Source organism: Mangifera indica, unplaced genomic scaffold (genome assembly GCF_011075055.1).
Source record: "Mangifera indica cultivar Alphonso unplaced genomic scaffold, CATAS_Mindica_2.1 Un_0060, whole genome shotgun sequence".
Classification (NCBI taxonomy): domain Eukaryota; kingdom Viridiplantae; phylum Streptophyta; class Magnoliopsida; order Sapindales; family Anacardiaceae; genus Mangifera; species Mangifera indica.
Genome location: NW_025401152.1, coordinates 142875 through 158251, shown reverse-complemented (window position 1 = coordinate 158251; position 15377 = coordinate 142875). Strand labels below are relative to the sequence as shown.

The 15377-nt window shown below is 30.6% G+C and overlaps 2 protein-coding genes across 2 annotated transcripts; both read right to left on the bottom strand.

The window, feature by feature from the left end:
• Positions 1-515: 515 nt before the first annotated feature.
• LOC123207122 (patatin-like protein 1) lies at positions 516-3339 on the bottom strand. The gene is made up of 7 exons (XM_044624386.1): positions 3193-3339; positions 2913-3094; positions 2273-2447; positions 2026-2187; positions 1633-1932; positions 931-1106; positions 516-835 (listed from the first exon to the last, which is right to left on the bottom strand). Exons 1-7 carry the CDS (start codon positions 3331-3333, stop codon positions 778-780), a joined length of 1194 nt encoding a protein of 397 aa, XP_044480321.1. The 5' UTR covers positions 3334-3339; the 3' UTR covers positions 516-777.
• A 2303-nt stretch (positions 3340-5642) lies between these two features.
• LOC123207110 (methionine aminopeptidase 1D, chloroplastic/mitochondrial-like) lies at positions 5643-12340 on the bottom strand. The gene is made up of 10 exons (XM_044624366.1): positions 12140-12340; positions 10744-10813; positions 10388-10616; positions 9834-9995; positions 9694-9735; positions 9177-9248; positions 8276-8355; positions 7650-7747; positions 6928-6975; positions 5643-6073 (listed from the first exon to the last, which is right to left on the bottom strand). The coding sequence occupies exons 1-10, from the start codon at positions 12243-12245 to the stop codon at positions 5928-5930; spliced, it is 1053 nt and encodes a 350-aa protein (XP_044480301.1). The 5' UTR covers positions 12246-12340; the 3' UTR covers positions 5643-5927.
• Positions 12341-15377: the final 3037 nt, after the last annotated feature.

Genomic DNA, 15377 nt, shown 5'->3' with positions numbered 1-15377 from the left:
CTTTTATTACTTCTAACCAAACACAATAATTATTTATACTTATCAATTTTTATCAATTTTCATTAAATATAATAATAATTTATACTTAATAATTTTCAAAATAATATATTTTCAAGATAATTTTTAAATTTTGGTAATAAAATATTTTTCAAACCAAACTCTCCGTAATATGATTACCACATCTATTTTATATTTTTAAAGATTACCAAAATAACTTAATTTTATTATAATTATATTTTTTATTTATTAATATTTTAAGACAAAAATAGCTTAATTTTTAATTAATATAATAATTAACATAAAAAATATTTTAAAATAATTATATCTCAAAACATTTAAGTAAAATAATATATTAATATTTTTTTAATATTTATTCTTTTAGTACTTTTAATTAAACATAATAATTATTTATATATGTTAAATTTTATCAAGCATAGTATTTAGTACTCTTCTAGATAATATATTTTCAAGATAATTTTTCAATTTTAATAATAAAATATTACCTAAATCAAACATATCTTAAGAAATTTTGTATTATTGGGTAGCGGAATTAGGCCAAAGATCACCATGGGCATTACAAAATGAGTAAATCTAGAACTCAGTTTGATCACTCTGAATGGGCATAACTTCAATTTATATAAATAAATTTGTATAATTTATTTATATATATGATTTTATATTATAAAATTCGATACATCTTATTAAAGGCAACATGTAAGAAAGCATACAATATGGCTTGTTCACAGTGTTGACGGTCCTCATTCTTGTATGCAAAGACTAATTTTGTAATCTATGCCTACGTAGTTTCCTTTCCTCGGATAATTTTTTTGCGAACCTGCAATTACAGACAGCTTATTAGCTTAGTGTCTTCAAAACTAATTTACATGTGAATAATTTAAACTCTATTAAATTAATAAATAAAATATTTACATTGTGAGAGCTTGTTCGTTAGTGCCTCCATTTTCAACTGGTTCCATAATCCCACTGTCGAGGTTCACCCTGGATACAGGTTTCTTCAACAGCCTTTCACCAATCTTTACCAGCTCCTGCATGTTCTTCTCTGTCGCTATATCCGTTGACGATGTATCCCCGGTCAATGTGACATCCTAATTGTATATTTATGATTATTAATTACTACATATGTATTATCACACATATACAAATAAAGGTGACAATTCAACCTACGAAACTGGGTCTTCGGTCCATCCTCCCTAAATGAGGAGAAGACTTCCCAATAAAGATGATAATAGCTAAAATCTCCATAGCTGATGATAAGGTAGACAAGAAGATAAATATATTTCTAACTCATCCTCACTCTAGCTCATCTTCTTCCTAATTCGTCTTCTCATTTATATATTTCCTAACTATTCATATATTGAATTACCCTTAAAATTTGTTAATTATTACAAATAAATCATAATTTGTAAAGTGAAAAGTGTGAGGAAATTTATACGAGGAAAAGGGGAGAAAATATTTTCCCTCGAACAAGACAAAGACAAAGACAAAGACAAAGATTAAGATATTCAACTGCTACATAACTGAATTGTTATCCCTACAAAGGAATTAATGAGTTATTGTTTTATTAATTAAATGGAGCTTTTGAACGAGGACTTATATACGTATAAAGAAAACCTGGATCCGAAGGTAGTTTCGTTCACATTCGAGGGATTTGAAGATCAAGGACATGTGAAGGTCAACCATGTCGACATTTGCAGAGGTAAATGAATCAATTAAAGGAGAATTTCCGTCTGTGAAAAGCCACCCCAGAATTCCCCATTTTGCAGCCATTTTAGCATCGTATTTTCTCTCTATTTTCGAATTTCCGGTGCCCAGTGATATCACAAGGTACTTTTCATATTGCAGAGCTTGTGCCGGCACCTCGTCTCGATTTCCTGGGAACACGGTTCCTGTTGGCTTCAAGGCCAGCAATGTCTTCAAAACACAATCACAATCAAACAAAGTTAACTTAAAGCAACAGATTAACTCTTAATTTTCTGCAAATAGAGCTTCGACAGAATTGCTTACAGGATTATTTGCCGCCACTCCTCCATCAATGAGGTGAAACGGTGAGTCATTTCCCTGCGAATCTTTCGTTTTAAAATGGTGAGCCGGAAAATAAGTTGGCGCAGCAGAAGTAGCAATGCATATATCTGATAGCAAAGCATCTTTAGAAGCATCTGATTCTGCCTGCATGCATTGATATATAAATTTATGAATTACTTAGCTCCAAAAATATATATATAATCAAGCATAAATTGAAATGAAAAATCACCAGAAATTTTGAGAAGATGGTGGGTTGAAGGAGGTTGATGTCAAAAGTTGGTATAACAATTCGGGTTAGAGCGTCGTGCAGTCTTCGATGGCCAAGTATGTCTTGAACCAGCTTTCTTAAATACTGGCCATCGTATTTTGGTCCCAATAAAGACTTCACTCTGGCAAAAATTGGACTGAAAAATCATCAAATCAAGTTAATTGCGCAGAAAATTACTAACTAATGCATGTTTAAGCATAGGTAATATTACATACACAGAATTTGTGCATAGAAAAACTATACAGACTGATATGATAGTTATTTAATAATGATGATATGGAAATATTAACATGTGAAAGATAAAAATGCATTATCACATCACTATCATATCAGCCTATACAATTTTTTTATACACAAACATTACTGGTTTAAACATAGTAGAATCCATTAATATAAGAGAGTATGAGTTTAAGTCGTAAGATCATAATTTTGATTTATTTAATTCTGTAATTATTGTAATTATAGGGTTGTTTATTGAACTCAGAATTTGATATGTTTAATGCGGAAGGACAATTCAACTCAGGTGAGCTAACTGCTACAATATATATATATATATATATATATATATATATATATAAATAAAACCGCACACAAAACTTACAGGGACCGAGGAAATATTTTAGGGCCATGCTTGAGATAGAAGGGAACAATGTCTTTTGCCATGTAAAGGGGACGCCCGTGTTCGTCAGGAGCCGACAACATACTTGTTATTAAACCACCGGTGCTAGTTCCGGCAATCACATCAAAGTAATCTGCAAGTCGAGCATTCTCTCCATCCAGTTCCTGTTCGATCCATTAAACAAGCGGCTATATAAGAAAATTGACAAGTTTTCTTCTATATAATTAACTACGTTAAAGCTTGAAGTTATCTTGGTGCATACTTGTAACTTTGATTCAAGAAAACTCAATATGGTTGCTGGTATAATTCCTCTAATTCCTCCACCATCGATGCTCAGAACTGTAATCTTGTCACCCCACATGGTCGCTTGGTTGCTGTCATCACCGAGAGAAGGCTTTTCCATGGTTGCGCATGGAAATGAAGCGAGCTTTGATGATGAATTTATAGTGAAGAATAGTACAAGTTAGATGGATGAAGGAGTTAAAGTGATAGCCTGAATGGCTAAATTTGTAGATGCGTGCTCAGGTTTGGGCTGCTCTCATCAAAGTCAAGATGCCGAAAGCCGCATCTAAATTGCTCCAGATTAAGCAATGAAGGTGCACCTAAGCCTGACCAAAACAAAAATTAACCTGACATTTCAGTATTTCACAATCACTAAAGAGATATTAATTACACACCTTTCAATATACAAATAATTATATATATAATATTTTATCAGATAATTGAATATTATTATACTGTTAATTTAAAATCAATTAATTATATAATAATAAATTATATATATATTTATTTATATATTTAAAAATAGATATAAATAATTTTATTAGTTATAATATAAAGGAAACAAAACCTCGTAAGGAAAGATACTTTCTTTAAACTCTTTTTCTATGAATTTTACGATTAAAATCGCAGTTGGATATACGTATAAAATATTTATGAACATAACCATCTTATAGAAACATTTTCATCCATGAGGTTAAGAGAAACTTCAATGCCCAGGTTTGGATGATTCTTTCAAAGATAAAATTATGTGTACCCAATTTTAAAAATCTAACTGAATTTATTAATGATATATCATCATATAATTTTAAATTAAAAATAAAATATTTTTTAATCATATAATAAAATATTTAATTATATACTCAAAACTGAATACCCTTAACATTGTTCTTCTTCCGTTTGGTGACATTTATCTACTTATTGTTAAAAAAGATGAATAAAATATGTTTAAAATGTCACTATTCCGGACCAAAAGCATATATATATTTTTAGAACCAATGGATCGAAGTGGTAGTTTTACCGAAACTCATGGTGAATTTTTGTAAGCAACTGGAAGGGCATCCTAAAAATAAAAGCAGAAAACACATGGGGTTTCAGTAAATGGCCCTTTTTATGGGCAACATAAAAATGGAGAAAATGTTATTGCAAGTTGCCTAAACATGGGGTTTTATTGGTATAAATAATTTAAATAGGATTATGATTGATAGATATCAAATAACAAAAGTGGCCGTTAATTTGAAAAAGAATAATTAAAATGATCAATAATAAAATATTATTTTATTTTTAATTTAAAATTATTTTATTATATAATATATAATATATATCTAAATTATATATTAAAAATAAATGTTCAAAATTTTATTAAAATCAATAATCATTCGGAGAAAAACTGATGATTAGAACAAGGATTGACGAAGAGCGTAGACAATAGTTATAATTATTAAAAAAAGACAAATAATATTAGATGTACGAACTCTTAATGAATTAAAGGAAAATGCAAAAACAACAAATTTTATTTTTTTACGAAAATGACAACTTTGTTAAATACACCCAGCCATTGATTAAAACCACCGTTATATATATATGTTTTGAATACATCTAAAATATATATAATAAAATATTATCATATGATTTAATATTATTTTATTTTTATTATTATATAATTAAATATTATTTTATCTTTAACATATTTTTTGTGTATACATAATTTTATTTTATCATGTAATTAAATAAATTTTAAATAATTTTGATGTATACTCATATAGTTAAATACCATTATATGATTAGATCTCATTTTATTTTAGACATGCTATCAATGTACACACAATTTTATTATTTAATTAATACATTTTATTGTAACACTTTTATAACAAATTTTGCTTGTAAACGCTATAAATGATCAAATAAGTGAGCAATTGGCATCAATTTGGTAACTAATAATAATATGTGATAATATAATTTAATATTATTTTACCATACTCAAAATGGCACAGAAAGCTAAAAAAATAAAAGAGAAAAAAAATAATACCATATATACAAACAAATCTTATTAATTTATTTATACAATCTGATATGATAACATGTGATTAAATAATTTTGAAATAAAAAATAAATAAATAAACAATTATATCATTCAACCATATAGTGACACCTAGATAAAGCGAGTCACCACTATGTTTATCTTTTGGATTGTTAGATAAACTGAAAAATCACTAAATAGTCTCTGCAAATCTCTTTCTTCTGAGAAGCCTAAACACGCAAATCACAATTGATGCATATGAAACAAAATACCTCTAAAACAGGCAAGAATAAATGATGAAGAACACTCAATAATCAATGCCGCTTTCCCATAACTATTGGATCGATGTACTGCGTACAAGTTATTCCATTTCCACAACTGCAATGTTGCATGCAATTCTGGGACTCCAGATATTGATGAACCTGTCTTTATTAGTACAAATATACTCATTTACAGTAATCATTCTGGACCCAGCAATTTTTTTCTTAGCCGAATGTCCATAAAAGAATTGAACTACCGTTTGCATCAGCTTAAATGGGGGGAAAATAAAAAGTATATTGTGGGAACTAACACAACAATCAACAAGATGGTTTTATGTTTAGAAGAATTATGATAAAAAATAAATATAAAATGCCTATCCAACCTCAATGGAAGGAAATTCTCCAAATGGGCAGATCTGTGAGGTCCGAATTCCAGATTTAACACTTTGTCAGAATCTCAGCACCATCCTGAGTAATTAGAATGGTGTGCTCAAATTGTGCAGACAGGCTCCCGTCCTCCGTCACAACTGTCCAGTTATCGTTCCACATAATAGGATTAATGCTACCTATTGTCAACATAGGTTCTGAACAAAGTATACATTGTACACAACAAAGGAATCAGTATTCAATGATAGATTAAAAAGAACAGAATTAATTTTGGCATTAAATCTGTAAGAACACACAAGAGTAGAAGGAATACCCAAAAACCTAAAATCCAGATATATCTTTAATTCTTACTAGTTCAATTACTGTCAACTGAAAACAACTGGGTCTAACCATGGAGAAAAGAAAAACAGCTGAAAAGTGCTTGTTTCCAGCTCCTACTTCCTCATGAATATCTTTTAACCACAGTAGTCCTTTTCCATCTTCTCAATGTCAGAGCATGTGATAACAGCAGCTTTTGAAAGCTACTAATATATTGCAGCCAATGATATAAATCCACTACACCCCCAACACCTACCACTATTCTAAAACTTTCTCCCGAGTCAAATTTCGTCTTGATTTCATTAAACCATGTTTAATGTTTACCCTAAAGATATGTCAACATCAGCTCAGCATGTACTGGATCAAAATGAGGATTATGCATGCATATAAATAATGTAGATAGATCAATTATACCTTAACAGCTTTGAAGAAGGATTGTTTAAAGGAAAAGATAATATAAATATGCAAAGAATTTCTGCCTCATTTATCAAAAAATAAACAGAGAAAAATATTATTTTCAGTTGGTGTACAGCTAATAATACACACACTGTGCACAACACCTAGAATAAGTATCTTCAAATCTGAAGAAGAAATAATCTTAAACAGATACATAAATGAATGACCTGCTCTTTTTAAGGTTGCTATCATCACACAAGAATAATTAAATCAGTCTACAGGCGAATCTTGAATTCAGTACATCCATATAACAAGCATAAGAATAAAATTGCATTACCGATTGTGAAAGTTTGATTCAACACCATGTGCCCAAGATCATTGTTCCCTGAAATGCAAAAGGGATATTTATTTATTTTAAACAGCATAAGCTGAACCTTCAAACAGTTTCTGTATGCATGCATGCATGCACACACAGAGAGGCCATATGAAGAGAAAAAAATTTCTTTTCAAAGAACTGAATCGATAAGGATTCATCCCACATATTTAATAGCTATTCAGAAGTTAAATTTATGCTGGCATTGCATATGGCTTCCCTAGTACATTATCAGAACTAATATACCATAAATTTTATCAAAAAATTCAAGTGGTATACAAAACATATAGACAAGAAAAAAGGAAAGAAAGCAAACCACAGATGAAACAACCATCCATAATTAGACAGGTTAATCAATTCATAGATATCTATTATTTGAAAGATACTGAGAGCATTATGCATATGGTAGACCATGTTAGCTGCAATTATATTAATGATGCAATTAAATTGACTGAAGAGCACAATAAAATGAATAAATTTGTCCAGTATGGAAGAGTATAATAGCATAGCACATCATTGGCAAGTCCATCACCACTAGTCAATTGCTACAGCAGTCCGATGGCGAAACAGGCAAGAAAAACAACATTTCAAACACAACCAGTAACAAGAACATACCGATAACACGTAAAAATAGCCCAGACTAAAAGACAAACATATCATGAAGAGATAGAGCTTAGGATAATTACTGTAGTGTAAAACAACTGGATCAGCATGGAAAACACGTCCAACCCCATGACCAACAAACTGTCTGACAACACCGTAATTGTATTTATCTGCATGGTCACTTAAGAAAACATTTATTATGAGTGAGTATAAAATAGAAATGTGGCATTCGTTATCAATAGAAGTTAAAATGCTCATGATGTCTGCAATGATTAAGTGGCAACAAGATGACAATACTAACGTTGATTTATCGAATGAACATTGCAAAATTTACCATCTTACTCTAGCCACAAAGCATATGCAGACAAGCAGTTGATCCGTTATAGTTATTTGAACAATGCTCACTGTTCCATCTTCAAGGTTTTTAAAGACCAGCACAAGGCCAAAAAATTTCAACTTGGTGATTTATTACAATGATTCTTAACTTGACTACAATAATTTGTCAAAGAATATGGGAAACTTAGCTTAGGACCAAGACAAATTGTCATACCCAGAACTTGGTAACACAACCAAGGATCTTATTACAACTTCATTTGTGATAAATCAATTCAAAGGAATGTGTTAGATATACTTTAAGCATATCCATGAATTTGGTTGTTCATAATGTATTTAGCAACTAAAGAACAAAGACCACAGCCAGTTTACTTACTGAATGGTTTTGCCAATTTTCTTGTACTCCACTCCAGGTGCACATACTGATATTGCTTTATCTAGGCATTCTTTGGTTACCTACAGCATGTACTCAAAGGCTGTAAGCACAATTATGATGAAGAAATATATACTACACGAATAAAAAATTAAGCAATTATTCTCTAGAATCAAAGTCACTAAGAGAACATTTAACAAGAACAGTAACTACCAATAAACGAATGCTTCAAAATATGTCAACTTGCAACATAATGGATTGGAAATATTTGGCTCAGCTGATCATTCAGTACTAATAGGAAAAATGATTAGCACAACCAGGAATTTCAAGACTCTAGGTCTTTATCTTATATAACTATGTCACAACAGCATTGAGACAGGTATTGGTCTCCTATATGGATATTATCTAGAACAACGAGGCAATTCATAATTATGGGTAGCAGAGCAGAAGCATCATAGAATAAGTAAAAGTTAGTCACTTTTCAAGTACCCCTTTCTTTCCAAGTCCAGAATTAAAAATAAACCACAGTTAAAAGAGATTGTCAATGGCAATAGAAGACTCAATATCAGTTGAGTCAAGTGTCATACTAGGGACTAAAGTGTGTCACAAGCTTATAAGGATTTAAATCATAAGCTGAGATTGCAGTCAAGCCATTACAACCCATAAAAGATAATGAAGAATCACTGCATGAAGCAACCCAATTTTATTTCGTATATATCATATGTTAGCCAGTAGTAAAAGAAATTATTTTGTGGTACCAAATTGATCTTAAGAGCATCTACACAGTGATGTTAAAAAAGAAATGATTGAGTGAAGACATAGAGTATATCAGATTTCTTGGACAAAACCCACATATGAAGATAAATTATAGAACACTCGAGAGACTGAAGCTCTAGAATGTTACCTTCACCAGATTTCTGGCTTCATCATCAACATCTCCACAAAAAAAAGTTGCTGAGGTATCACCATGATAACCCTGCACATTATAGTTGGTCACCAATTAAACAAATCACAGAAAATAGAATTTACATAAAAATCACCATGGTGAATCAACTTTAAACAATTTAAAAGACCAGGTGACTCTATTATATTGAAAAGATCCCGAGGATGTAGCATGAATTCATCACTAGCTGTCAGTTCACATAAAACAAGAAAAGCAGTAGCCACCACACCAAAGTGATGAACACAAGTCAACATATTTCATAAAATAGCAACAAAATAAATAAATAAAAAGGTCATAATAGCAATAGATAACAAGAAACACATTTTGATTAATAGCATGAAACACAGTCAAAAGACATGGGCTTTAGGGCACAATTAATTATGACAGTACAAATATACATACATGCATATATCTTATGTTCTTATCCATTTTATTCAAATTATGCATGACCAAAAACTGCAAGCAGATATATGCTTACATTTAGGTAAACTGTAACATCAATATTAATAATATCACCATCCTGCAAAACAAAGCCCATATCATACTTTTTTTAATCCAACTAAAAGATGATGGAGCACCATATAATTAAGCAGTATAACGAACTTAAGTAAAAAGGACCTCAAGTTCACGGGAATCTGGTATTCCATGGCAAATACATTCATTCACTGAAGTGCAGACACTCTTTGGAAACCCACCATAGCCAAGAGGTGAGGGATAGGCTCCATTATCTATAATCATTTGGTGAACAGCTTCATCAATTTCATCTGTTTTGACACCTGGCTGCCAAGGAAACAAAACCAAAATTTTTCAAAAAACGTAGTATGCCCTATTCCCTCCTAGAGCATGGTCAATCTACAATTCATCTCTACTTACTCATCGAATGAATAGTGTTTAACAACAATAACGAAATTTACGGTGGTGGGAAGAGGGAAATAGAAAAGATAAACTTAAAAACAAAATGATTTTTCAAAATCAGTTTACAATCTATCAGTTCTAACTCCCATGAATACCCATTAACTCAAAAGGAGGAGTTGAGGAGTACATACAGTAGTCTGACAGTATCAAAACAAAATAAAGTACAATAATGATCCAATATGGTAGTTAATTCAAATTTGTTCTAAATGTAAGAAAACCTTTAGTGGACAACAAAAGCCAAAAGAATCATTATTTACCTTCACCAATGTTCCAGCATATTCAAGAACCTGTGCAGCAAGTCTGCCCGAAGCTCTCATGCATTCTATCCCCTTCTCATCATGCACTTCAGGTCCACTTGCAATTCCAGGAGCTTGCCAAGTATTGACATACGAAGGCCTTGGTATATGATCTGGAACAGGTCGAGAAGGAGACAATTTCCCAGGCCTTAGTCTCTTACGTTTTGTGTTTGGAACGTCATCTAGATTTCTGATGATTAAAAAAGAGTAGCTTTCAGAGCAGAGTTTGATGATCTATCTACATGAATAGGTATGTTCTTGCCTATGATTGAGTGAAATAGCCCAAATGCAGACACAAACACCCTTTTATGGCGTACCTTCTATTAAACAAGAGGTTAGTTAAGCCAGAAAACGTTCTAGGTAATTGCAATGACACCCGTTTCCTTCCTGTGTATAAGAATTGCAAAATGCAAGAGAGAAAAAAAAAACAATTCAAGACGTTCTCCCAAAAAAAAAAATTAATAACAATAATAAAAGATATTAATTACAATTTAAAGAAGCAGTTGAGTTGTTAAGGAGCGGGAACCTAATACACAATTCTTAAAACATATATCTCAAGCAACAGAATTCCAGAAAGAAAAGCGTCTATGATTTACACAGATTCTTCTTTTTCAATGAATTCAAGTACAGTGGAATAAAATATCAAATTTTATCAATGTTAATGCAAGGTAGATTGTAGGGTACTAGCACTGGCAAGTAATTTTTAAGCATATAAGAAGAAAAACAAAGCGCTCTTTTGTGAATATGCAACCTTTGTTAACATTTTGATTCTCAATTTTTTTTTAAAAATTCACAAGATCCCTTTGGTGTCATTGAGCATGTGACTTTGGAAAGTTGATAGACGATGTATCGCAAATGAGTCCTACTGTAGCACTACATTGTTTGACTTTGACTGAATTGGTAAATCATCAGTATATCTTACTTTCTAATAAGTATTAAGGGATCTCATTGCCCAACTACAGCAAGACACTAAATAAGGGGCACAATCCACCACCAAGTTAATAGCTCATCACTCCAACCTCCCATTGGAAGCATAGTATTTCAAGAGCCAGAGAAACCCCATCATTCTCTTCTACAATCCCACACTGATACATGGAATGGACATGGAGGCATAAAAGTGGATACTTAACCTAGGATAATTAGCTCCCATTGGAAGCATACTACTTTGGGTTTAGTCTAACACCACCATAGACAAACAGAAGAAGAAGAATTCCATTTCCAATGTGCTACTGGCTTGTTTTAATGAAAAGGGTTACAAAACTAACTTGTCTAGAGAAGAAACAGACTTAATTTTTTACAAAACTAACTTGTCTAGTGAAGAAACAGCCTTAATTTTTTCTCATTACCTACCCATAGCACCCATTAATTCAAAAATCATCCTAGATGATATAAGACTTGTATTAAGAAATAAAAGTTCACATCAGTTCATCAAAGAGGATATCAAACACCAACAGTAAAGATACTCATCACCAGCTCTTGCTACTTGAAAACATCTTTTATACATCATAAACATCTTGTACCTTCACTTGCTATCTATTCACACAACGTAAACAGTCATTTCGTAAAATTAGCACTTCACACGTCATCGCCAACTACTATAAAATTAAAACCCAAGTTTCAGAAAGAACGGTTCAAAGGATGATGTGAAAAAACATTGCATAGAAGAAGAAAAAACAACAGAACACAAAACATCCAAAAAATTGACGGGCATACCTAAGTTGTAACCAAAAACCTGATGGAGAGGTTGATTTGGGTAAATATATCGACCACCCACAAAGGAAGAAAGGATTTTGTGTTGCAGAGACGAAGTTCCTAGCATTTTTTGCACTTGCACTTTTTCTCTTTTCTCTACCTCCCTCCTTTTGTTATCCGTTAAAGCCCTTTGCTTGCTATCACTCTGTGGCTCCTTTGTTGGGCCAAACTAGGTCTATTTCTTCCTATATAAAGTCACCGCCCATGCGGAAATCAAGACCATTGCATTTTCTATATGAACTATAAACTAAATGGATATTAATAAAATAACCAATTTTCAAGAAATTTATACAATAATAACCAAAGATCTAGTGTATTGTTTTTTTAATAAATTAGACTTATAATAAGTGTATTATTTTTTTGTTAATTTATTATGAATGCTACATTATTTTATGCGAACTCCCACATTTTCTTATGTAAAGCCCTCTCTCTGTTCACTTATTATTTTTTTTTTTTACGTGAATTGAGAAATTTCACTCCAATTGTAAAGTTTGTTTTGGTTTATTTATATAGTTTTTTTCGAGATCTCTAAATCTTTAAAATCATAAAACATTAATGTCAAGGTAGGATGCATCACATTCAACCATGAATAGACCAGAAAATTCCAAATCCACAAGTAGAGGGGCCTTGTTGAGTTGGTTGAAAGCTTTGTTGCCTTTTTGTCTTATTTAAAGGCATAGGCTGTTATAAACCTTCAATAGTAACCAACTAATCCAATACTCTGGACATTCTTTAGGCTTAGGGCAACTTATCATGGTGGTTATTTTTTCGACCTTAGTCTCAACCCCATTCTCATGAACTAATGCACACATACCCTCGAGTAAATATGCAACCAATTGTTGATCTTGCAAATTGAGAAAACAATTCGAAAGCAGTTTGATGATATCTTGATTACAAGTCAAACTTGGTAAACTATTTTGCTTCATTCAACTAATCCAATAGTTTTTGATTATCAATATCGAAAACTTATATATGATAATCAATTTGTGGAGAGCTTGAGAGTCCACGCAAAATCAACATGTGTCATCGCACTTCTTTATAAAAAAAAACTGATAATGAGAAAGAGCTTCAATTGGTCAAATGAGTCTTTGCTTGAGTATATCAGATACTGATCTTTCAAATTCTTTTTTTAGAAAATGAGGACAACAATATCCGTGAAAACAAGTAACAATTAACAGACAAATATCATACTAGTTTATAGATTGAGATAAAACACAAACAAATATATAATCTCATCTAAAAGCTATAATAGGAAAGCATGAGTTACTGTTTGTCTCAAATTCCCTAATACCCCCATACTAAATAATAGTTTCCTATTGCTATAGGACCAATTCCCATAATTTCAACAATTACTATCAGACTATAATCACTTTCTTACTATATCAAGATCTAACAACATCCATGAAAGTCATATAACTTTGAAGAACTTTAATTAAATAGTATTAGAGTATTAAACTTAAAAAAAATTGCAGACGTTAACAAAAATCATCTTTATGCAAGGATAATGCCACTTCATCGCCCAGTCTTCAAAATGCATAGATGGAGATGGGTCTGTTTGGTTAAAATTATGCGACAGTATACACATTAACTATTACAACACCCAACAATAAAAGCTCAAAACCATAAAAGAAAAGAAGGGCTAAAAGTAATGTTCGAGTTTGCTGTGTTGGGAGGAGACAAGTGAAGGAAAAGAGAAGTATTGCATTGCTGTGCAAGGAGGATATATGAGAAGCGAATATGGAAAGAGGATGAAATCTTATTTCTGACAATTCTCCAAAAAGAAATTAGATTAATTCTGATTCTGATTCTGATTCTGGTTCTAGTTCTAATAATATCCGAACCTATTCATCAATGCCCTTGCCTTTCTCCTACTAGTTATGAGTACATGTACCAATAAGTGAATTGGCTTGTGGCCCACCCCCATAAAATGCGATTTACTTGCATCGTTTTCACTTCCCTCCGGGAGGACAAATTTTGGAATCCAATGCTGAGAAGGTACTTTGCTCAGTGTCTTCTGACTGCAGGCTTGCCCCATGTCATCGGACCCACTTTTATATATTTATAAATTATATATTTATTTTAAAATTATTAATTTAAGGATAATTAATTAAAACAATCTTAATTTAAGGGCGGTATAATAAATCATTAATTCTTCAGAGGTTATAAAAATATGATAAATAAATTAGGGGGCATTTTTTTGTTTAAAAAATATTTTATTACCACAAATTAAAAATTATTTTAAGGATATATTATTTTCAGAATTATTAGATATAAATTATTATTTTATTTAATAAAATTTTATAAAAATTGATAGATATAAATAATTAATGGATTTGATTAAAGATAATAAAAAAATACTAGTATATTATTTTACTTAAATACATTTAGATATAATATTTTAAAATATTTTTTATTTTATTTATAATATTAATTGAAAATAAGACTATTTTTTATTTTAAAAAATTAATAAATAATAATATAGTTATAATAAAATCAAGATTATCTAGTAATATTTTAATATTTAAAGTGGAGATGATAATTAGATTATATCTTATATTATCTATCACATCACTATTGATAATAGAAGATTATTTAAATTTATTATTATTTATAAATAAAAAAATAATATAAATAATAAAAAATATATTACTAAAGTAATTTTTTTATAACCTTAACCAAACGCCTCTTTAGAGTTAAACAAAATTACTTTATATGTAGACTTGCCTTGGAATCAATTTCAACATTTCAAATCCCTTCTACACAACTTGTTGCACATACCTAGCTTTTTTGTGGATTTTTCTTATTAATTTTGCAGATTTTCTTGCTAAAAAATAGGAAAAAATATTATTAAATTGTATGAATGAGTATAATTTGATTCAAACTATATAATCGAATTAAATTATTTAAAAACTATAATTTAGTTTAGTTTATAAAATAATTTAGCTTAAATTAATAAATTTTAAGAAAATAGTTTATAGTTTGGGTACAATCCAATCCAAATTGAACCATAATCAATACCTTTTTACAATATATATATATATATATATATATAGAGAGAGAGAGAGAGATAGAGAGAGAGAGAGAGGGGGGGGGGGTCAAATGACTATTTTCACCAAAGGTTTTATGAATGTGTAAACAACTTTGTATATATAAATTAGTACACGAACATAAAGTATTATTATATAATTAATTAATTTTA

Coding starts and splice junctions, on each gene's coding strand:
- LOC123207122 (XM_044624386.1), bottom strand. CDS start 3,333: ATGGAAAAGCCTTCTCTCGGTGATGACAGCAACCAAGCGACCATGTGG. Junction 3,095..3,192: donor TTCTTGAATCAAAGTTACAA/GTATGCACCAAG, acceptor TGGATCGAACAG/GAACTGGATGGAGAGAATGC. Junction 1,107..1,632: donor GAAACTACCTTCGGATCCAG/GTTTTCTTTATA, acceptor ATATACAATTAG/GATGTCACATTGACCGGGGA.
- LOC123207110 (XM_044624366.1), bottom strand. CDS start 12,245: ATGCTAGGAACTTCGTCTCTGCAACACAAAATCCTTTCTTCCTTTGTG. Junction 8,356..9,176: donor AAGCCAGAAATCTGGTGAAG/GTAACATTCTAG, acceptor TACATGCTGTAG/GTAACCAAAGAATGCCTAGA. Junction 6,074..6,927: donor GAATCAAACTTTCACAATCG/GTAATGCAATTT, acceptor TACTTTGTTCAG/AACCTATGTTGACAATAGGT.